Source organism: Xenopus tropicalis, chromosome 6 (assembly GCF_000004195.4).
Source record: "Xenopus tropicalis strain Nigerian chromosome 6, UCB_Xtro_10.0, whole genome shotgun sequence".
NCBI classification, from domain to species: Eukaryota; Metazoa; Chordata; class Amphibia; order Anura; family Pipidae; genus Xenopus; species Xenopus tropicalis.
The window spans coordinates 5,024,982-5,048,963 of NC_030682.2; the positions used below are offsets into that span (position 1 = coordinate 5,024,982).

The following is a 23,982-nucleotide window of genomic DNA, read 5'->3' on the forward strand; positions in this document are numbered from 1 at the left end:
CTCACCTACAATAGCAATTATATAGGTGTAGCCCACAGGTGCCTATATTGTGTACAAACAAGGATGTGCCAGTGCATTATACGCCTAGAAATACAGAAGGAATGTGCTGAGAAAAGTTGTGTTTTGGCTGATTTATTGAAAATTTCTCCAAAAACCACACTAGCCCCGCCCACTTCATGCTGCCTCCTTTCCCAGGCTGTGCAGGGGGACGGCGGCACTGTAGGATAGGAACCAATCAGCAGCTAGGCTGACCTGATAGGGAACTGAAGCCTGTCTGTGCTTGTGTGAGTGCAGGGCTGTGACTGGCTCTCCCCCTCCTACTGTGCTTCTGAGAAATAAAAATAAAGTGGGTGTAAAATATCCAGAATAAATGTAATAAAGATAGATCCTTGCATGTTATCACAAGCAAACCAACAAAGTCGTTTAGAGAGATTGTTGAATGGAGACTGGGGGGGTCTCAAAGTTAAATCTGGTGCTCAACCGCTCCAAGCTTTTACCAAGGCAGCAAAAAAAGCAGACGCCCTAGGTTTTACCCTAACTAGCCTTCAGGGCCAAGGTTAGGTATCATATACAGTATATTATATATATATATATATATAACGGATGGAAAGCAGGCACTCACGTATTAGCATAACATAGGATGCCTGTGTGCAGTATAAAGACTCAATGTAGCAAAAATCAAATAGATGCCGAACTCACAGGTCTTGGTGAAAAATAAAGTTGCATTTATTGTGAAAAACGTCAATCTAAGATTGACGTTTTCACAATGAATGCAACTTTATTTTTCACTAAGACCTGTCAGTGCAGCATCTATTTGATTTTTGCTACATATATATATATATATATATATATATATATATATATATATATATATATATATATAGCAAAAAACAGTAGATCGGCACTCACAATAAATCAGTGTATGGAAGCCTGGGTGCAGTCCTCAAACACGTAGACAATCAATCCAAAGAAGGGGCCGCTTCACACAGGTCTCATGCAGCCTTTCTCAAAGTTATATATATATATATATACACACAATACAGAAGAGCCATGAATATCCTGTTAATTATATCCTTATAAACAGTGCTTAGTGATGTTATCAGTTATAATCAGTGCTTAGTGATATAATTAGTCACACGACCCACTGAAACGTGTGTATTACAATGCAATTAAATGTAACCCCCTGTTGTAAAGCATAAGGCTATTAGAAGTCACTGACGAGTTCCATGCCCTCTATAAGAGCGCTTGGCCTTTGGCCTCATACCTCATATAATATCTTTTACATTTTTCACTTTATAAATATATACAAGGAAGGACCATGAGGAAACAACCATCTCTAATCTGTACCAGAGAGGATTTATGGGGAGCTCCAATAAAAGGATAGTTTTTAAAGATCCAGATTGAAATCAGGAACAATATATTAGAGGTCTATAAAGCCCTAGAGCAGAATAAGGGCCATAAAAATCAATTGGGGGCTCAAATCCAGCCCGTGGGCCTCCAGTTGGACAGCCCTGGCCTATATAATGAGGGAGATTTTAAAATGCTCCTTATATGCCCTTTAAATCCCAAGTACATAACCTTAAATTTATCAACAATGTGGGCATCTGGGCATCTAAACCGCAGATTAAATTCAGTCGGCCCCTGGAGTTGCCTTTGAGCGGCCGCCTCTTACCTAATGGCCCCAAGCACAGGCCCCTCCTCCTCCATGTGTGTTACTAGGAAGGCTGAAAGCTATGGAGATGGGGAGTCTTTGTTACATCTGCTCAGCAAATCCATATGCACTCATGGGATTATAGGATCCATATTACCCAGAATGCTCCTTACATATAGTCAACCAAAGTAGTGTGGGTGTAGGGTGCTGAGATAATCCTGGGGAGGAAGCCATGTTCATGGTCTGATTGTCAGCCAGGGGGTTTATAAAGTACAGCTGAAGAAGGTACTGATCCAATCCCAGCTACAGAACTGTCTGGACTTAGTTAATTTTTAGTATCACAAAGAGACACTGACACAGAGACTAAATCTCCTCCTTTGGATACAAAACAAGAATAATTCTGGGAAAGCAGTTCTGCATCAGTGTTTTTCCACTTTATTCCAAAACATAACAAGCCAGTAGCAGCCGCAAAAATTGTCACAGTCAGTTGTGTGAAAAGTACTTTGCCAACCTGCGCTTCTTGCACTTCTGTATAGGTGAGGGTGCCCCTAGCTTCCTTCCCAGAATGCATGCTGTTCTGTATGCAAAGGAAGTGGGGCTTTGGGCACTGTCTGTGCTTCCTGTTAGCCATTGGGGCCCATTGTGTCCCAGTTGCAGACCCGCACCTCTCTCCAGCTCAGCCAGTTCCCTCATACGAGACAAATGGGTACAAATCTGATTTTATCATTACGTGTATGCATGCCAGTGTAGCAATAATATCAGCACAAGTACATTCAAGATATACATAGAATTCTACGAATACAGGAATGGTTTAAGCATGGGTAAAAGGAGTCCCCCCCCACCCTAAGTTAGGGTTCTGTTTAGATTATCATTTACCCCTCAGTGTGTGATCTGGCAACTGCCCCACTCTCCGCTCCCTGGAGCAAAAGGTTTCACTTTACTGTAACTATCGAACCATTTGCACTCACGACTTTGTGTAATTCCATACAATACAATGTTCCCTAAACAACCTCGGTTCCATTTCAGTTATAGGGGCGTGTTTACAAAGACTGGAGATAAATATTACCAATGATGTTGCCCATAGCAACCAATCAGATCTTTGCATTTTATTTCTAACTTGTAGGTGACTGTTTCTGATTGGTTGCGGTGATATTTATCTCCGATCTTGGTAAACACTCCCCATAGTCATTACGAGTCTCATCAGAGCGCCCCAAATGCTTTGCTCCATTCCATTGCGCTCCATATATGAAGTGATTTGCAAAGCCAATCAGGAGCTGGTAGACAGGCAAGGAATGGGGGCCACAGGCTTTATGGGAAGCCAAATGTCCTACTGATTATAATCCCACCAATTACATCCTGCAGTGATCTCCCATAATTCCACCAAACGTCTGTTAGTTCTGATTATCTTCTCAGAAAAGCCTTTCACAGTCAGTCAGTCAGCCTTTCCTATTCAGCCCATTCTGCTGATCATGGGAGTCTCTGCCTTGTTTCTGAACACTGTATAAATATAGTTAATGATAAAAGCTTGGGGTTGATATGAGGCATTAGTGCTAGTTTGGGTACCACGTTGGGTGAGATTACTATTAGCAGTTACATTGCTCTACTTGTCTCCTGTGTGAGCCTTTATATGTGACCGAAGGCCCAACGTGACTTGAAGTGCTTCCCACACTATGAACATTTCAAGGGTTTCTTCCATTGTATGAGTTCTCTGGGGTGGGGGTTAGAAAGGAAATGCTTCCAATGAAAACATTTCCAACATTCTGTACATGTGAATGGTTTCTCCCCTGTATGGATCTTCTAATACTCTAAATAAGGTTACTTTTGGTAGCGCTGCCCACACTGTACACAGATAAATGCCCCTCTGCTGCTCCTACATGGGTTTGTCTGTTGGTAAAATTACAATCCCCAGACTGAGAACAGACGTGGGGTTTTCAAGGTCGTTATTTAAAGAGAAGCATTCTCCACATTCTGTGCACATGAATGGTTTCTCCCTAGCATGACGGTGGAAATGTTGCCCTTAGTAGGGAATCTATTCCCACACTCTGTGCACATGAAGGATTTCCCCTTTGTATGCTTCTTCTCATGCCTCTGTAGCTAAAGTTTATTCTTGAAGCCCCTCCCACATTCTGTGCACATGAATGGTTTCTCCCTAGCATGATGGTGGAAACGTTGCCCTTAGTAGGGAATCTATTCCAACATTCTGTACATAGGAAAGGTGACGGATATCAAAACGGTGTTTAAGAGCAAACCATTTGCCACATTCTGTACATAGGAAAGGCTTTCCCTCTGTGAGTTTTGAGATGCACATAAAGGCTGCTCTTGGTAGAGAAGTTTTTCCCACATTCCATACAAAGGAAAGGTCTCTCTCCCGTATGAATCCGATGATGCCTCTCGAGCAAACTCTCTGCAGTGAAGCCCTTCCCACACTCTGTGCATATGAAGGGTTTCCCCTTTGTATGCTTCTTATCATGCCTCTGTAGCTGAAGTTTATTCCTGAAGCCCCTCCCACATTGCGTGCACGTAAAAGGTCTTTCTCCTGTGTGAAGTCGGACGTGGCTCTCAAACAAACACTTTTTTGAGAATCCCTTCCCGCACTCTGTGCACATGAAGGGTTTCTTCTCTGTATGGACCAACTGATGTCTATGTAACTGGAGTTTATTCCTGAAGCATTTCCCACATTCTGTGCATGGGAAAGGTTTCTCCCCTGTGTGAACCATTTGGTGGCTTTTCATGTTAGACCTTGAATTGAAGCTTTTGCCACATTCTGTACATGTGTGCCGCTTGGGCCCGGGGCCGACACAGTTGTTCCTATCGCTGTTATAGTGGGTTTGGAGAGAGTCCCTTGCAGCAAAGGCTACTCCACATTCTGCACATTTATACCGTTTCTCCCCAGTGTGAACCCTTTGATGGTTTACAAGGGAGCTCTTGGTGACGTAGCTTTTCCCACATTCTGTACATGGGAAAGAATTTGAATGTATTGTGTGAACTCTGTGGTGGCTCTGAAGGTTGCCTTTTTCAGCAAAGTTTCTCCCACATTCTGTACAGGTGTAGGGTTTCTCCCCTGTGTGTGTTCTAAGGTGACACTTGAGCCCACTCTTTCGAGAGAAGCCTTTGCCACATTCTGTACATGTAAATGGTTTCTCCCCTGTGTGTGTCTTCTGATGCTCCTGTAAATGAAATTTAATATGGTAGCTTTTCCCACATTCTGTACAGATAAAAGGCCTCTCTAATGCTCTTAAATGTGCTTGTCGGCTGGTGAAACTACATTCCCCAGACTGGGTACAGCTGTGGCTGAGCAGATTGCTGTTTACAGAGAAGCAATCCCCACATTCCATGCACATGAATGGTTTCTCCCTTGCATGAATCTTAAGGTGGTTATAGAGGTTACTTTTCGAGCGGAAGCTTGTCCCACACTGTGTGCACTCGAATGGTTTCTCCCCTGTGTGAATTTTAAGGTGGGTCTCAAGACTGTTCTTTAAAGCAAACTCTTTGCCACATTCTGTACATTTGAAAGGTTTCTCCCCAGTGTGAACTTTACGGTGCAGACGAAGGCTGCCCTTGTTACAGAAGCTTTTCCCACATTCTGTGCAAGTGAAAGGGGTTTCTCCTGTGTGAAGTCGAAGATGGCAGTCAAGTGCCCTCTTTGTTGGGAATCTCTTCCCACATTCTGTACATGTGAATGGTTTCTCCCCTGTGTGAACCATCTGATGACTCTGCAGATGGGGTTTATATCTGAAGCGCTTTCCACATTCTGTACAAGTGAATGGGTTCTTCACTCTGTGCATCATCCGATGTCCCTTTAAACAGTATTTAGTTTTAAAACACTTCCCACACTCTGAGCAGCTAAATCCCTTCTTCTTTGGTTCCCTGTGTATCTGGCTGTCGGTAACATTCCCAGGCTGAGTACAGGTGTGGGCCAGGAGATCGCTGCTTTGGCCACAGGTACAATTGGCACAGTCAGATGGTGGAGATGGTGCAGCGTATTTATCAGGATTAGTGCTGGACTTCAAGTTGTTCAGTGGTTTCTGGTCTTCATAGCTCTGTAACTTCTCATTGTCTGTAGGGAGCACATTAAAGAGCAGAACTTAATGTGACCAATAACACAAAATAACTAAAACACACAGGGAAACATTTGGAAATCCTACCTAAACTAGCTTGGCTTTAATGTTTTTCTCTGTACAGGCTATGAACAAACTTAGGGGGCTGTTCCTGCTGAATTGTGCTTAGTACAGGGAAATCCCTATGTGCCATAGTTTTATGGTATCTCTCTGTACAGGCTATGAGCAAACTTAGGGGGCTGTTCCTGCTGAATTGTGCTTAGTACAGGGGAATCCCTATGTGCCATAGTTTTATGGTATCTCTCTGTACAGGCTATGGGCAAACTTAGGGGGCTGTTCCTGCTGAATTGTGCTTAGTACAGGGGAATCCCTATGTGCCATAGTTTAATGGGATCTCTCTGTACAGGCTATGAGCAAACTTAGGGGGCTGTTCCTGCTGAATTGTGCTTAGTACAGGGGAATCCCTATGTGCCATAGTTTTATGGTATCTATCTGTACAGGCTATGAGCAAACTTAGGGGGCTGTTCCTGCTGAAGTGTGCTTAGTACAGAGGAATCCCTATGTGCCATAGGTTTATGGTATCTCTCTGTACAGGCTATGAGCAAACTTAGGGGGCTGTTCCTGCTGAATTGTGCTTAGTACAGGGGAATCCCTATGTGCCATAGTTTTATGATATCTCTCTGTACAGGCTATGAGCAAACTTAGGGGACTTAGGGGGATATCTATGCTGGAATAGATTTATGTCCTTTTTCTCTGTTTATACAGACAAAGAACAAAAGGCAGAGAGGCATGTCTGTGCCATGTAGAGTTCCATGTATAGGCCAAAAACATACCATAGCAATCTCTTGTGGCCACAAGCCTGAGACAGATGTTTTCAAACTGTGGGATACCACTACATGAGGGCATGGTAACAAGTTTGGGTTCAAAGAAATGGGGAGGGTGATGGAAAGTTACATGATGTTCATTGGCCTGTGCCTTCCAGCTCACTCATTGGGCAGAGTTACAGTTGCCTATCTGGGTAGAGGGAAACAGATGGAAGGGGGAAACAGTAGTAAGAAAATAAAAATGAAAGATGCATGAAGCACAAGAGAATGGCAGTTAAAGAGGCAAATCATAAGGGAAGAAGTTAAAAGAGAATCACAGGCACAAACAAGGAATCCCTCATCTCCAACCCAGATATAACAGGACCCCTAGCTATTTACCTGTATCAGTAAATGGAAGTTCTGAGCTTTCGGCTTTGAGCAGATCTTCTCTGGAGTCTGGTTCTTCTTTCGGGGCCATATCTGTTGGTGGCACAGAGGAGCCTGCCAGTACAGGCCACACAGGGTTAATTACTGATGGAAGAACAGTATTAGAGAGTAGGAGAAATAGGTAACTTTCAGTAGAGGAAAGCAAAAAGCTGTGAGTAATCATGTGATCAGCGATAACCGTCTTTACTCATGATCCCATGCTTCCATAGAATGCATTTACAGCACGTTGCACTTACTTTCAGGCAGTTACAACCTAGGCTTGATCTATAAGGATCCCCCCTGTTATTCATAACAAACCCTCTCTTCCAGTCCTGTGCCCGTGCTTACAGATGTACACTGCCTGTCCCAAAGCTAAAAAGAGCCCAACACTGACCAGTTCATATTGTTTCTCACAGTGCCCACCTCTACTTATCAGACCCCTGCCCCAAGTTAGCCAGTACATCCTTCATTCAGCATGACCTCCAACCCTTCCTAACTCCTCTGCACACAGTCTCCCTCAAGTTTCCTTACAGCTGCCCAACATATCAGAAAACAAAGCCATGCAGAGACTGACTGCTATTTCTATTTCCCACACTGCTCCATGGCCCCTGGCTAATGGACATGCAGACAGTAGGGCAGCTGGTTAAACATAAAGCTAAGGGCAAATGAAACAGATCCTCACCAGTAGGGAGACTGCTGTTACAGGCAGAATCCCTGGATACTTACCCCAGTCAGTAAGTGGCACTTCTGAGTCAGGGTCTTCCTTCTCTATCTTTATCTGCAATATCCCTGGCTCTGCCTCTAGGGAGCCTGTTGATTTATTACAGTGTTTGTTAAAGTCATGTTACCAGATCAGGGAATAAGAGAAAGGGCTGTATGGTTTGCATAAAACACAAGCTTTAATAATGATTCTAATATAAATAATACCCCAAATCCACCCTGGTGTTACTCACCCCACTCATTTAGTGCCACTTCCAACCTTTTTATATTATAAATATATATATTTAGCCCCTAATCCTTATGATGTGGAGCTGTCCAACTCTAGGGGGCAGCGATCAACAGAACACAAAGGATCAGGCTGCCTATAGGGTATAACAAGTGAGCCATTAGCAATAGGTGCAGCCACACAGTGGGACTCTAAGCACTGTTTCCCAACTCTGAACAATAACAGTGTTGAACTGGAACACTCATAGATAATATGTGCACCCCCGGGTACTGATTTGCACTCCAAAGAGAAAGAGATGGCTGATGTCAGTGATGCAGAATCCCTGGCTACTTACCCCCATCAGTAAGTGGAGCTGCTGAGCTTTCCATTGGAGTCTGATGGTCCTCAGGGTCCGGTTCTTCTTCCTTTATCTTTATCTGTAATAATTCAAGTTCTGTCTCTGGGGAAGATATAAATCAGAAATACAAATAAACCATCTATCTATGTTAAAGATTTATAGCACAAGTGACCCCCCCCCCCCCCATATAAAGGGTTGGGCTAGCCAATCACAGCCCTGCTGTCACACAAGCACAGACAGGCTTCAGTTCCCTATCAGGTCACCCTAGCTGCTGATTGGTTCCTATCTTACAGTGCTGAGTGCTGCCAGCCTGGGAAATAGAGGGTCTACAGGAGGGTGTGTGTGAAAAAAGGTAGTGGTAAGGGGTGCAACCACCACCCCACCACTGTCACTTGCCTGCCAAACAAACATAAGAGAGGATAAAAACCCACCCTGGTGCCTAATTCCTTAGTTTCAGTGTAGAGACAAGTGACCCTCTCGCCTCCGGAGAAACAGCGTGAAGAAATCTCAGCAGAAGGGGTCCCCTCATGGATTTGGCTCCCCCAATAGAAATAAATGATTTATGGAAATTGCCTTTACAACCTTCATTAGAACAGATAATGTAATTTTCTCTTGATATTTGGGTTATGTGAGAGGGAAGCAGCTAACATAGACTGTACCAGGTAACTATAACCCTAAATATCCAAAGATCCTGACATGAAGCCATTAGGCTGGGCCACACTGTCTTCTAGTCTCGCAACTTCTTAGGACTGGCCACATAGCCACCCCAGTAGCGAATCCTCTTCCTCACATAACAATATGTATCTGCAGAAAATCCGCTCACCGGTCACAGGAACTGCATCCTCTTCCCTCTTAAATAGCGACAGGTCAGTGTGGGGCTCAGCACCCAATGTGGCACCGGGGAACGGCATCTCTACAGCATCTGCCCAGAAGGGAACGAATGTCAGTTTGTACCATACTAATTCCTGGGGCATCAGTTTGCACTACTATACACGTCTCATGGGTCCTGATGTAAGAACATCATTCCTGTCTTATACCTCAGCTACAGCTCCAAATTCACTTGGGTTATTGTAATGATATTTATGGTGTGTCAGGGGTGTTACATAAAAGGCCTCATTCTTTTAAGGGAAGTAAGTTAGTAACCTCTGGATCTGCTAACTAAGTAACTCTCCAACAATGTGCTACAGTTGGTAAGAACAGTGCCCCCTCTGCTCTCTGCACCTTCACTCACTGACCTGTCATTCAGCCACTCTATCGGCCCCTGCAGCGGGATTAACCCCCAGTCCCACAGCCGCCCCTCTCTATCAGCCCCTGCAGCGGGATTAACCCCCAGTCCCACAGCCGCCCCTCTCTATCAGCCCCTGCAGCGGGATTAACCCCCAGTCCCACAGCCGCCCCTCTCTATCAGCCCCTGCAGCGGGATTAACCCCAGTCCCACAGCCGCCCCTCTCTATCAGCCCCTGCAGCGGGATTAACCCCCAGTCCCACAGCCGCCCCTCTCTATCAGCCCCTGCAGCGGGATTAACCCCCAGTCCCACAGCCGTCCCTCTCTATCAGCCCCTGCAGCGGGATTAACCCCCAGTCCCACAGCCGCCCCTCTCTATCAGCCCCTGCAGCGGGATTAACCCCCAGTCCCACAGCCGCCCCTCTCTATCGGCCCCTGCAGCGGGATTAACCCCCAGTCCCACAGCCGCCCCTCTCTATCGGCCCCTGCAGCGGGATTAACCCAGTCCCACAGCCGCCCCTCTCTATCAGCCCCTGCAGCGGGATTAACCCCCAGTCCCACAGCCGCCCCTCTCTATCAGCCCCTGCAGCGGGATTAACCCCCAGTCCCACAGCCGCCCCTCTCTATCAGCCCCTGCAGGGGGATTAACCCCCAGTCCCACAGCCGCCCCTCTCTATCAGCCCCTGCAGCGGGATTAACCCCCAGTCCCACAGCAGCCCCTCTCTATCAGCCCCTGCAGCGGGATTAACCACCAGTCCCACAGCCGCCCCTCTCTATCAGCCCCTGCAGCGGGATTAACCCCCAGTCCCACAGCCGCCCCTCTCTATCAGCCCCTGCAGCGGGATTAACCCCCAGTCCCACAGCCGCCCCTCTCTATCAGCCCCTGCAGCGGGATTAACCCCCAGTCCCACAGCCGCCTCTCTCTATCAGCCCCTGCAGCGGGATTAACCCCCAGTCCCACAGCCGCCCCTCTCTATCAGCCCCTGCAGCGGGATTAACCCCCAGTCCCACAGCCGCCCCTCTCTATCAGCCCCTGTAGCGGGATTAACCCCCAGTCCCACAGCCACCCCTCTCTATCAGCCCCTGTAGCGGGATTAACCCCCAGTCCCACAGACAGTGCAGGGAGGAGGAGGAGGAGGAGGAGGAGGAGGAGGAGGAGGGAAAAGCACTTACCCAGTAGCCCAGGCTGGAGATGTGAGTGCAGGGGAGGGACAATGCCAGGGACACAGGGGAGGGAGTTACAGGCAGGACACAACTCCCCTCCTGTTCCCCAGTCCCCTCTATTCTTTGCTCTTTCCAGGCAAGGTGACTAAACATGATATAGTCAAAGAGACAGAGACATTCCTACACAGTCATGTAAACATAGGAGCGTGTAAACCGGAAGTGTAGGAAGGAACCGGAAGTCCCGCCTTCAGTCTGAAGTAAGGAACAGTCCTGCCTGATAACTTCCAGAATAGAGAACCCTAACAGAAATCTATGGTGTTATATTCTCTGCTGCAAAGCAGCGTTCAATTCAACTTTAATGCAAAATTAAATGCTTCCTGATTTTCTTTGGGAACAGACAGACATACAGTATTTTTGATGGGAAATTATATCTTTACAGTTGTTTTTTAGCAAGTCACATGTAATGTTTCTAAATTTTTCTGCATCTGTCCCAACAGTTTAACCACCTTCTTTTGAACGTGTCAGCTCCTGTGGTGGGATTAACCCCCAGTCCCACAGCCGCCCCTCTCTATCGGCCCCTGCAGCGGGATTAACCCCCAGTCCCACAGCCCCCCTCTCTATCAGCCCCTGCAGCGGGATTAACCCCCAGTCCCACAGCCTCCCCTCTCTATCAGCCCCTGCAGCGGGATTAACCCCCAGTCCCACAGCCGCCCCTCTCTATCAGCCCCTGCAGCGGGATTAACCCCCAGTCCCACAGCCGCCCCTCTCTATCGGCCCCTGCAGCGGGATTAACCCCCAGTCCCACAGCCCCCCTCTCTATCAGCCCCTGCAGCGGGATTAACCCCCAGTCCCACAGCCGCCCCTCTCTATCAGCCCCTGCAGCGGGATTAACCCCCAGTCCCACAGCCGCCCCTCTCTATCGGCCCCTGCAGCGGGATTAACCCCCAGTCCCACAGCCCCCCTCTCTATCAGCCCCTGCAGCGGGATTAACCCCCAGTCCCACAGCCGCCCCTCTCTATCAGCCCCTGCAGCGGGATTAACCCCCAGTCCCACAGCCGCCCCTCTCTATCAGCCCCTGCAGCGGGATTAACCCCCAGTCCCACAGCCGCCCCTCTCTATCAGCCCCTGCAGCGGGATTAACCCCCAGTCCCACAGCCTCCCCTCTCTATCAGCCCCTGCAGCGGGATTAACCCCCAGTCCCACAGCCGCCCCTCTCTATCGGCCCCTGCAGCGGGATTAACCCCCAGTCCCACAGCCGCCCCTCTCTATCGGCCCCTGCAGCGGGATTAACCCCCAGTCCCACAGCCGCCCCTCTCTATCGGCCCCTGCAGCGGGATTAACCCCCAGTCCCACAGCCGCCCCTCTCTATCGGCCCCTGCAGCGGGATTAACCCCCAGTCCCACAGCCGCCCCTCTCTATCGGCCCCTGCAGCGGGATTAACCCCCAGTCCCACAGCCCCCCTCTCTATCGGCCCCTGCAGCGGGATTAACCCCCAGTCCCACAGCCGCCCCTCTCTATCGGCCCCTGCAGCGGGATTAACCCCCAGTCCCACAGCCGCCCCTCTCTATCGGCCCCTGCAGCGGGATTAACCCCCAGTCCCACAGCCGCCCCTCTCTATCGGCCCCTGCAGCGGGATTAACCCCCAGTCCCACAGCCGCCCCTCTCTATCGGCCCCTGCAGCGGGATTAACCCCCAGTCCCACAGCCGCCCCTCTCTATCGGCCCCTGCAGCGGGATTAACCCCCAGTCCCACAGCCGCCCCTCTCTATCGGCCCCTGCAGCGGGATTAACCCCCAGTCCCACAGCCGCCCCTCTCTATCGGCCCCTGCAGCGGGATTAACCCCCAGTCCCACAGCCGCCCCTCTCTATCGGCCCCTGCAGCGGGATTAACCCCCAGTCCCACAGCCGCCCCTCTCTATCGGCCCCTGCAGCGGGATTAACCCCCAGTCCCACAGCCGCCCCTCTCTATCGGCCCCTGCAGCGGGATTAACCCCCAGTCCCACAGCCGCCCCTCTCTATCGGCCCCTGCAGCGGGATTAACCCCCAGTCCCACAGCCGCCCCTCTCTATTGGCCCCTGCGGCGGGATTAACCCCCAGTCTGACAGCTGCATATTATCCAATATGTCTCCTTTAAGGTAGATATAAAAGCTACTCATAGTAACTAAGCTTTTCTCACTTTCTGTACAAGGTCCGCCTCCAGTGTGAAGTTTAATATGGCTACCAAGCCCATATTTTGAGCAGAATCCCTTCCCACATTCTGCATAACTGAATGTTTTATTTTTGTTTAAGGCTCTGGAGATGTGTCAGGTAGATCCTGAATTAAATCTTTAGTGACATTCTGTACATGTGTGCATCTTGGGCCCGGGGCCGACACAGTTGTTCCTATCACTGTTATAGTGGGTTAGAGAGGGTCACTGCTGCAAAGGCTACTCCACATTCTTCACATTTAAACCGTTTCTCCTGAAGTGTGAACCCTTTGATGGCTGAACATGTGCCTTTGGTAATTCAACCCTAAGGGGCTGATTTACTAATCCAAGAACAGATCGAAAGCGCCCAAATGCGTTTTTTTCGTAATGATCGGTATTTTGCGATTTTTTCGTAAATTGTTGCGACTTTTTCCTAGCCGTTACGACTTGCGCGAATTGTCGTGACTTTTTCCTAGCCGTCACGAAAAAATCAGAAAGGTTTGCCCGCCGTTTGCTAGAGCTCAATACGAAAAAGTCGCGACAATTCACAAAAAAAAATTGCGGCGGCGGCAACAACAAAAAAAAAAATCGCAAAAATACGAAAAAGTCGCAAAATGTTCGTTTCCAATCCGATTTTTTCCCATTCGTGGATTAGTAAATCAGCCCCTAAGTGAAAACTTTGGCAGCTACAAAGGATTTTTTTTTTTAAGCCACCCATGGTTAAATGTCGGCCACCACAGGCTACTAACCTTCCCGCCGGCACTTAAGTGAATTGTCAGTGGGAAGGTATAAGCTGCAGTTTCCTCCTGTAATTCACTTTATTGCTGCTGTTAAAGCATTTAGGGGAGACTAATGTTCCAGGGGGCAATCAGTCGCACATGATAAAACGAAGCAGTGCGTTGGCCTTTGCCAGTGGAAAGGCTTCTCAGGGAGATTAGTTGCGCACAATAATCTCTGATACTGCAGTCGACTCCGTGGGATGGCCCATGGGCTGGATAGTCACCCATGGTTAGGAGAACAAATATTCTCCTAAAAAATTCTTACCTTCATTGGCCTTTACTACAGGCCCAGGCCCCGCCCAGTGTCGGGCCACAGGCTTTCACTTTTCTCTTCTTCCTCCTCCTCCTGACTGATCTCCAGTAGGAATGTTTCCCTGATGCTGTAGTTGCTCTCCTCTGATCTCTCAAGGTTCCCAAGCAAGTGATGGGAGTTAAAGGAGACATATCATCCCAGTGCATTATACTCCTCTACATATGGAAGGATTGTGCTTAAAAAAAAAATTTGTATTTCGGACTGATTTATTGAGAAATTCCCCCAAAACCCCACTAGCCCCTCCCATCTGTTCCACTTCCTGCTGCCTCCTTTCCCAGGCTGTGCAGGGGGGGGCGGCACTGTAGGATAGGAACCAATCAGCAGCTAGGCTGACCTGGTAGGGAACTGAAGCCTGTCTGTGCTTGTGAGACTGCAGGGCTGTGATTGGCTCTCCCCCCTCCTACTGTGCTTCTGGCAGGGACCGTTAGGACACGCCCACCCCTCATGTGAAACCCAGACAGGGACCTGAGAGGATCTATAGGGAGCTCCAATAAAGGGGCCATTGTTACAGATAGGGTTAATGTTTAGCCCAAAAGGAAACCAGCACCGGATATTATTCATAATTGCCCATAGGGCAGGACATACACACACTCACCACCCCGACACACATACCTACCCACAAAGCAATCACAGTAAGATTGAACATTTACATTTATTTGTAATAAGCGCCAGAAAATAGAAAAACAAAACAAAAACAAACAAAAAGAAGTCAGGAAAATCTACAAACTTCTGAACACAAAACATGTTGCTATCGGTCGAAGGGATGCAGCTCATCGCAGCTGTATAAACAGTTCTCTAGTGTAAAAAATAGCATATAGAAATGTGAAGAGTCTGCTTGAAACAAAAATAAATTTGTATCTATATGCTTATAAATATCATATTGCCGCACACTGGTAGGTGGGAGCTGCGCGGCTCCCCTGTATAACGCCACGTTGCATTGGCGGCACTCAGCCACGCACAGGCTGCCGTTAGCCCAGCACTAGCAACGTAACGCGTTTCACCCTGTCCCCTACTTTATATCCTAATGTAACAGTGCACTGGCCAACACCAGCCTAAAGGGGAATAAATCCTATTTGTTTCCTATTTATTCTCTCTGAGCGAGAGAGCTGTAGGTGCAGAAGGTTCCCCCTCTACTCGGGGCCGCTGGACTATATGGCAGCTACAAATTCTTTTTAACCGTCACCGCTTCAGTATACATAACACACAGCGTTCTCTCAGATTCCGCGGCGATCTCTCTGCAAAGGCGAGCAGTATGGCCGCACTACAGGGAAAGAATGTGCCATACACACAATATACACAACCTAGAACTATACACAGACACTGTGTATTCCTTTACTAAATGGAAAGAACATTCCTTCTCTGTATATTAATGGAGCAGGTACTGCCATACTGTACACCTTACACAGTAGAATGCCAACTATGACTTATGGGGACTCCCATTCTGTAGAATGAATACAAAATAAGCATACTATATATCCAGCTGAGGAACTTAATAATTTAATAGTAAATTTACTATGTAAGGGGGAAATAATGGCTAACTATTCCCCTGAAATGTGTAAAGGTCCCCATACACGGGCCGATTGTAGCTGGCGATATGGGTCCCTTGGACAGATTTGGCAGCTAATCAGCCCGTGTAGGGGCAAAAATGAGGGGCTTGGCTGACCAATATCTGGCCTGAAATTGGCCAGATATCGATCGGGCAGGTTAGAAAATTCAGTCGGATCAGGGACTGTATCGGCTCATTGATGCGGTCCCCAAACCGACGCTAGGGGGGCCGCCGCTAGAATTCGATCGTTTGGTCCCAGGGCCAAACGATCAAATTTGCTTACATGTTACCTGATATCGCCCACCCCCCAAGCGAGTGGATCTGCCCGCGTATGGGCAGCTTAAGAGCTGTTAGGGGAGTGGGCACCTAGGGATTCCAAATAAATTGAAAGAAATCACAGAATGACTGCTCCTTATCTGCATGACAAGGACAATAAGGGGTATATTTATCAGGCTGTGTAAAAAGTGGAGTGAAGCATTACCGGTGATGTTGCCCAGGGCAACCAATCAGCAATTCGATTTCAACACTAGGGGGCAGAGTCATTAAAACACGAGTTTGAATCCCGAATGGGAAAAATTCAGATTAGATACGATAATGCACGAAAATGCTTACGGAAAAATCGTATTAGTCACGATAATATCGTATTGGCAATCCGAAAGTCACAATATTTTCGTACCGAACGATTGTAAACAGTGGGAAAACCTTTCCGATTTAAGCGTTCGAAAAAATGGTGCGGGCGTACGAAAAAGTCGGCGAAAATACACTCTGGTCTGCCCCTAGGGATGCATCGAACCCAGTTTTTTGGGTTTGGCCGAACCCCTGAATCCATTGTAAGGCATTCGGCCAAATACCAAACCAAATCCTAATTAGCATGTGCAAATGATGAATTTTCCACTTCCGTGTTCACACTGTGGCATTTAACCCTTCAAATAGGATGCGAAAGGCCGAATCCTGAATTCAGTGCATCCCTATAGAAAACCAAAGCAAATGATCCTATTGGCTGCTATGAGCAACATCACTGGTAATGTTTTACTCCACTTTTTACACAGCCGGATAAATATAGCCATCAGAGTATCTATAACCGATGCCTGTGCACCTACAATTTCCATTCAAATGAACGGGGAGGGATTCTGAGCATTTTGTCCAATTACAGAGCTACGAATTAACTGGTTGAGAAAAATCCAGAACCACTTTGCGTGCCGTTTCCCCTATTGATCCTCAGTCCTATTGAGTTGGTGCCATACAACAAATGGTCTAACATGGAAACTCTGTATATGAAGATCAATCAACAGGGGTGGATTTATAACCCTGGAGGGTGGGGGCAAGTGTACAAGCACTAAGGAGCACAAGAGCACACCCCCTTAGTGCTCATGGGTTAAGTTAATGTTCCCCAGACCTGCTGCAAATATCCAATGCTCAGTGCAAAGAGCACATGAGGACATGCAGCTCAGCCCTGATCCTACTGCCTTAGCGTAAAGACAAGGCCCTGATGTGGGCTGCTCTTCCTGCTTCTCCCTAACATGTAGGCAGGGGTGGGTAGGGGGCAGTGGAAGGGACTCCTAAGTGAAATGGACCATAGAAGCCTCTTTGGATACAAACAAATGCAGCGTGCAAAGTGCAAAAAATGGCTAAGGCTACTTTTTTTTTGTATTTTGCACACTGCATTCAGATTTGCAAATGATGCCCCTATGTTATACCAAATTCAGCAGGCAAATCCCACATAGCATGGCAGGAGGGAATATCCAGTATTTTACCGCAAGGAGCCCGTTCTCACCTACCAACCCCATGTGCTTAGGGAAGCCATACTGCAAAGCATGTTAAAGTGTGCTCTCCTCTCTTGCCGACATAATGGTAATGATTTAGGCTGTCCTGGATATTGTGCCACCAAAGGAGATGGCTCATCTAGTAAAGGTAAAGGCAGCCAGGACACTAGGGTAGGATTACTCCCAAATTCCACTGGCAGGAATTTACAGGCCTCATCGGCTGCGCTGAATCAGCACTTAATCAAGGTTTTGGCATATTTTCCTGAAATCTGAATATGCAAGTTACTGTTTGAACATGGTTATTTGTGGTTATTTATGGATTTGGTGCATCCCTAGCCGCTGCACAGATCAGCACACTGGCTAAGCAGAAAGGCCAATTGTGTCCATGTCCGATAACCTGGGTAAAGAAACGGCAGTGCATACCCAAGGCTCCGCCCTTCTGGCCAAATGTATTATCAGTGATCGTTGCTGTGCATGTTGACTGGATACTGTGTATTCCTAGTTTTATTAATCCTGGGCCAGGTCATTTTCTGAAAGCACTTGGGTAAGCCCCCTAAAGCACCCATGAGTGTAAGCTAAGATGCGGGTAAATGGTGGCAGGCTGTATTTACTCCAGTAATAATTCTTTGCTACTGAGGAAAAGCTCATTGCCTGTACAGCCTATATATCTGATCATTTCCTAATTGTCAGCGGCTCATCTGCCAGCCACCCCTGCTTAATGCTTGCCACCAAAACAAGTTATACCCAATAGAGCTGTCACGGGGCCACTCGTGTACTCCTAGCAGAACAGGTCCAGGTCTGAAAATCATTTTCTCATCATCCAATCTTCAAGTGCTTAATCTGAGAATGTGCTGGCAGCAAATATGCCAAGGTGTAGCCATGACACTCCCAGAGAAAGACTGGCATCAATATGCTACTGTAGGGGCATATCCAAGGAGCCTTCTGTTTGCAGGACATCCATCTACAACACTAGCCTGATACATATGTCCTGCAAACTCTGCTTGGTAAAGATCTGTCCAATAGTTCTTCACCTAATGTTCTATCTTTGAGGCTTATCAATCCCTGTATCTGCCTTGGCATATTCCAGGGGCCTAGCTCGAGTGAATTCGCTCATGTTTCTCAAGGCTGCACTTGGCAGAGAACCTCTCCCCGCATTCGCAGCACATGAAGCTTTTTTCCTTGGTGTGCACTTTTTGATGGGTGCGGAGGTTGCCGTTCTGGGAGAAGCCACGGCCGCATTCTGCGCACTTAAACGGCTTCTCCCCCGTGTGTATCAGCTGATGTCTGTGAAGTTTATTCTTCTGGAAGAAGCTCTTCCCGCATTCGGAGCAGCTGAAGGGTTTCTCCCCGGTGTGGATTTTCTGGTGGTGGTATAGATTGCCATTCTGGGAGAAGCTTTTGCCACATTGGTTGCAAGTGAATGGTTTCTCCCCTGTGTGGATCCTCTCGTGGGACAGGAGAGTGATTTTGTGAGAGAAGCTTTTCCCACATTCTGCACATGAAAAACGCTTCTCCCCAGAGTGATTTTTCTGGTGTTTATGGAGCATTGTTCTTAGAGCAAAGCATTTGCCACATATGTTACACTCAAATGGCTTCTCCCCCGTGTGAATCTTCTCATGAACAGACAGACTGGACTTGAGAGTAAAGCCTTTCCCGCATATTGCGCATATAAAGGGTCTCTCCCCCCGGTGGACTTTCTGGTGGCTCAGAAGGTTTCGCATTAGAGGGAAAGTTTTCCCGCATTCAGTGCATGGGAAAGACGTCTCTCCAGTGTGTAACGACTCGTGAGACAAAAGGCTGATTTGGCGCGAGAAACCTTTCCCGCATTCTTTGCATTTATACGGTTTCTCACCTCTGTGGCTCCTCTTGTGCGTGAGAAAGTCGCACTTTAGGAAGAAGCCTTCGCCACATTTCGGACACTTGTACGCCATGCCGCGGTTACTGACCTCCTGCTGTGCTTCCTCGCTGGGCTTACTGCGTTTCTGCTTATCAGGGGATTCAGTAGTGTTCTTCTTCGGGCGCCCTCGCTTCCGTTTATTGCCAGAACTATTGTTGTTATTATTGGTAGAATGAGTGCAGTCGTGAGTCAGGAGGTCACTGTTCATAGGAAAGCCTTTGCCACATTTACAGCAGATAAAACACAGTATGTTAGTGCTTGCGGAGTCCTCCTCGAGCCTTGCCCTAGCCTCCCTCTCAGACCTAGCCACTGACTTGTGCAGCATCAGCCGTGGGAACACACCAGAACTTCGTATCACCTTTCTGCCTTCTGACACTTGTGAGCTTCTGAGTCTTGCCGACGCTTTGGACTTTTTAGGGCACCAACTGTCATCTTCATTTTGACAATCTCCTAATTAAAAAAAAACACAACGGGTCAGAAGTGCACGCAGTGCTTACATGTTTACGTTAACACAGGAAAACAGAGCTGGAGGGGTGCGTATTGGCAAGCACTAAATATTGGATTCACTGGAACAGGTAGCCTTTGGGTCATGTGACCAAAAAAGGTCACATTATTTCAGTCCCCATCATAATGTAAATGCTAGGGACAGAGCCATTAAGCAGTTAATCCTGCAAAACCTGTTGGCCCAAAAGAACAGAACAATATAATGTGTGTATAGTCAGTTGTATGGTACCTTTCCATTCCATCAGGATATCTCAGCTAGTGTGAGTTCAAATAGTGTCAAAGGTGGGATATTTTCCCTTTAACCTTTTTACTCTTATACAAATATGAAGAAAACATCTTGTTGGAAGGAGGACTCAAATCCTGGCAGCAGGAGATGTACAATACAGTAATACAAGGAATAACTAAGTGGTCAGCACATTTGCAATCAATATGAAAAATGTAATTACGGGGAGATCAAATTCCCCACCTCCGCCTTTATCTAAAAGGTCCAGAATTTTTAGAGTTGACAGTATTGATATAACGAGAAAAATTCTAGTTTAAATGAATCCTCTTTATTTTTCTCATACAGGAATTGCTCCAGCAGTTTTTTTTTTTTTCCGGATCATTGGCGCTTTTGGAAAACAATGTGTTTAAGCTTCACTTGAATCTGAGTGAAACTGAAAACAACGGGGGCATTAAGTTCCCCTTGAAGCTGGGTGAAACTGAAAACAATGGGTGGATTAAGTTCCCCTTGAAGCCGGGTGAAACTGAAAACAATGAGGGGATTAACTTGTCCTTGAAAATGTGCCAAGGACAGGCTGTCACTGACTATTCTTTTTTTTGTAACTTGTATTTTATTAAAGTTCAATACAAACAAAGCATAAAGTATTCGCGGTTTTGTACATTGTGATGATGCATATAAAAAGGAAGAAATATCTGACAATTCAGGCACATGCATTGCATTTGTTATAATTTCCTTGTGAGCATTTTCCTGGTTTTCCAGAATTATTTAAGCCATATTGAGCATAGCTTAACAATGATATGTATGTTCTCGTTAGGTTTTCAACGTTACCTGAGAGTGGTTAGTGGAGGATATCATGTGCGAATTGTGCGTGTGAGAGAGAATTATTCTCAATGAGAATTGGTATTAATAACTAACTTACTTAACTTAAAGGTAAAAAATGGAAAATATAGGTCAAAAAGTTGTAACCATATGCCTTTCTATGTGCACAAAGTTGGTTGGATATGACTGTTTATTGGATTATCCTTGAGCTGGTGGGAACAATTCCCATAGGGTCCAGACCTTGAGATATTTGGGTACCTTATTCTGTATGTGAGCAATTCTATATTCAAAGTTTTTGTTATTATTTATTATGCGATAAATTTCTTGTCACTGACTATTCTATTCCTCTACTATTCTAAGCCTCCATAACACTCAATGGTGCTCGACAGAGCAAACCTGTCTTTTTTTTTTTTTACAAAAAAAAAAAAAAAACTAAAACATTAATAAAATCGCAAATTATAGAAATTATTTTTGAAAAACTTAAATCTTTTGGGGAACAATAACGAAAAAAAAAAATTTGAGGTCTGGCAAAAACCCATTCATGAAACTCAAAATGATCTAGAATTACGGGGCACATCTACTGAGCAGTTTCACACAGCAAAAATATTCCCCCTATCGCGACAACCAAAATGGTTTACAAGGTTGTTTACACAGAGCTCAGTATCTCTTGGTTAAAGTAAATCCACTAATTAACAGCAAGAAAGTAAAAGCAAAATAATGCAAAGGATGACTATGGCTTCCCTTTAGCCCTAATATTTGTCACCTTTAAGGGTGAAGACACATGGAGCTACTAGTAGCGGCTACTAAAATAGACGGTTGATCATTTACTTGTAGCAGCCTCTACATGTGTTTAGCAGAGGCAATTCTCAGTACTATATGGCAGGGAATTTTTTGGTGTCTTCACCCTAAAAAAGACAAGCAGTGAGATCCATAAACCCAATAGATACAAGTGGAATCCCCAGCTACTCACCCCCATCTGTAACGTTTACAGTCATAGCTTCCATTGGGTTTGAATCTTCATTTACATCAGGTTCTTCTTTTATGGTCATCTGTAATATTTCTGTCTGCGCCCCTGAAAAACATTAAAAAAAGAAGGTTTCATAAGGTCCGACATAGACCAGTGAAAGCAATGCTCTTTGGGTGCGATCGGTTACTGCATAGATTAATTTTGGTTTCATTGGCTTTCAATTGTTGATAGAATTCTGCTGATATCTGATAATGCATGAATAAGCGATTGTGAGCTGGGGTTGATAAACGACCCTTATAGGCTTGAAAAAGAGGTCTGTGTATGCCAAAAATGTATTGAATGCGCTTTCTGTATGTGGCTTATAAAGCAATGGAAAATACTACTGTAATGTTTTACAGACTTGCAGACTGCCTGGCATTTATTGTGGACCAGGTTAGGGTAAGAACCCACAGAGTGAGTTACTTGCCAGCGATAGCAGCTATCATGGGCAAGTAACCACTGCGTAAAGGCTTTTTACCGGCTGGTGGAAAGCCCTTTGCATTGCTTCGCTAAACCAAAATCGCATTTTCTCCTGCAGGCAACTTTGGAAAACAAAGTGATGCGAATGGCTATCCACCAGTGACTTCTGTTGCCGGTGGAAAGCCTTTTCAGAGCGGTTACTAGCCCGTGATAGCAGCTATCTATTGCAGGCAAGTAACGTGCTCCATGGGTTCTTACCCTAAGTCTATGGCAGGGATCCCCAATCAGTGGCTCGGGGGCAACACGTTGCTCCCCAAACCCTTGGATGTTGCTCTCAGTGCCCCCAAACCAGGGAGTTATTTTTGAATTCCTGACTTGGGGGCAAGTTTAGGTTCAATAAAAACAAGATTTCCTACCAAATAAAGCCCCAGTAAGCTGATAGGGTGCATAGAGGCACCTAATAGCCAATTGCAGCCCTTATTTGGCTCCTCCATTAACTTTTATGGTATTTGTGTTGCTCTCCAAGTCTTTTTACATTTGACTGTGACTCATGAGTAAGGAGGTCTATAGGATCATTGAATAGTTTAAAGACTTTCCTACGATCAAGAAAAGTACAATATTTTTTCCCCACCCAGAGGCAATGGCTGCCGAGCTCAGGTGAATGCAAGACACATCTGTGGCAGAGGCAGGAAGTGTGCAAACAGGGCGCACGTGATCTTTTCCATCAGGCAAATAACATTCACTGTAGGCAAAACCGTTACCACAAAGGAAGTTGTTTCATGCTCCTCACTGTCAGAGCAGAGCCTTCCCCTGCAAAGTGATGGCTCAGCAGCGACAGTAGGAACTGAAAAGCAGAAGACGCACTGGAAACTCTATACATACAAGGCCCAGAGCGGGCGCAGGTTGTGGTACAAACAAATTTATTATTTGGGCAATGAGCAGAGATCTGCATTCTGATTGGTTTGCTGGTACTGCACCTTTACCCAGTGCCATACAGACACTATGCTTCTCATTACCCCCTGTCCCAGTGGTGCTTGCAATCTAAAGTTGCTTCCCCAAGCAGCGGAGAGGGAACAGAAAGCTGTTCACACCTTTGAAACTGCCTAACCACAAAGCTTGCACTTCAGGTTGCTTGCATTAGAGCAGGGGGTGGAGGTTGTTTTTACAGACAGAACTTAACAATGAAATGTTTTACACCCCCAACACCATCCCTTACTTAAGAAACAACCTGTGCCCCCTAAATGCCAGTGGCACATGTGCCACTTTCCCCACTGGCACAAAAAGCCATGGATGCCATTAGCCTAAAAGCATGAAATGCTGGTCCAATGACTGCTCCATGTGGGAAACACACCACCATCTTTGCTATCCACTAACTGACTCAGAGGCCTAACTAGTGTTAATTGGTTCTGAATCAATCTGAATGTACCCATAGTGTCCCTCTTTCATACACTAAATTTGCCCTGGTGCAGTACCCAATAGCAACCAATCAGCAGGAGGCATTTACTGGTCACCTGTTTAAAAGCAAACATCTTATTGGTTGCTATGGGTTACTGCTCCTGGGCAAACGTAGGGGCCCCATTTACTAAGGTTTCCTGAGAAAAGTTTTGAGTTCTCTACTATTCTAAATGTCCAAGGAGTCCTATGGAGACTTAGTAGAGAAAGAGAATAGTCATTGACAGCCTGTCCTTGGCACATCTTCAGGAAGTCATTGTTTTCTATTTCACACATTTTCAAGAGAAAGATAATCCTATCATTTCACACATTTTCAGGTGAAACAAACACACTGTTTCCCCGTCAACGCTCCTAAAATGGCTGCGGGAACACGTTCGGTTTGGGAACAATAAAGAAGATTCATGGAAATGAACAGCCATTTAAGTCTCAAATTTTTCAGCAAAAAAAAAAAAGATTTTTGGACAA

At 46.3% G+C, this 23,982-nt stretch overlaps 2 protein-coding genes across 2 annotated transcripts in view; both read right to left on the minus strand.

The window, feature by feature from the left end:
• Nucleotides 1-1,802: 1,802 nt before the first annotated feature.
• Nucleotides 1,803-10,895, minus strand: LOC101730779 (oocyte zinc finger protein XlCOF6-like). The gene is made up of 6 exons (XM_031904209.1): nucleotides 10,620-10,895; nucleotides 9,045-9,143; nucleotides 8,219-8,323; nucleotides 7,665-7,748; nucleotides 6,912-7,013; nucleotides 1,803-5,708 (listed from the first exon to the last, which is right to left on the minus strand). Exons 2-6 carry the CDS (start codon nucleotides 9,130-9,132, stop codon nucleotides 3,889-3,891), a joined length of 2,199 nt encoding a protein of 732 aa, XP_031760069.1. The 5' UTR covers nucleotides 9,133-9,143; nucleotides 10,620-10,895; the 3' UTR covers nucleotides 1,803-3,888.
• A 3,625-nt stretch (nucleotides 10,896-14,520) lies between these two features.
• Nucleotides 14,521-23,982, minus strand: part of LOC105945411 (zinc finger protein 615-like) — a 31,314-nt gene continuing 21,852 nt past the window's right edge. Inside the window, exons 4-5 of the mRNA XM_031903960.1 lie at nucleotides 21,610-21,711; nucleotides 14,521-19,543 (exon numbers count right to left, since the gene is read on the minus strand). Coding sequence (XP_031759820.1) covers nucleotides 18,288-19,543; nucleotides 21,610-21,711 — 1,358 coding nt within the window. The 3' untranslated portion in view covers nucleotides 14,521-18,287. The remainder of the gene's footprint in view (nucleotides 19,544-21,609; nucleotides 21,712-23,982) is intronic.

What these genes read in the sequence shown, in the direction of transcription:
- LOC101730779 (XM_031904209.1), bottom strand. Translation starts at nt 9,132, where the DNA reads ATGCCGTTCCCCGGTGCCACATTGGGTGCTGAGCCCCACACTGACCTG. An exon ending in AGCTCCACTTACTGATGGGG is followed by an intron (nt 7,749 to 8,218) that starts GTAAGTAGCCAG and finishes ATAAATCAACAG; the next exon opens with GCTCCCTAGAGGCAGAGCCA. An exon ending in AGTGCCACTTACTGACTGGG is followed by an intron (nt 7,014 to 7,664) that starts GTAAGTATCCAG and finishes CTGTACTGGCAG; the next exon opens with GCTCCTCTGTGCCACCAACA.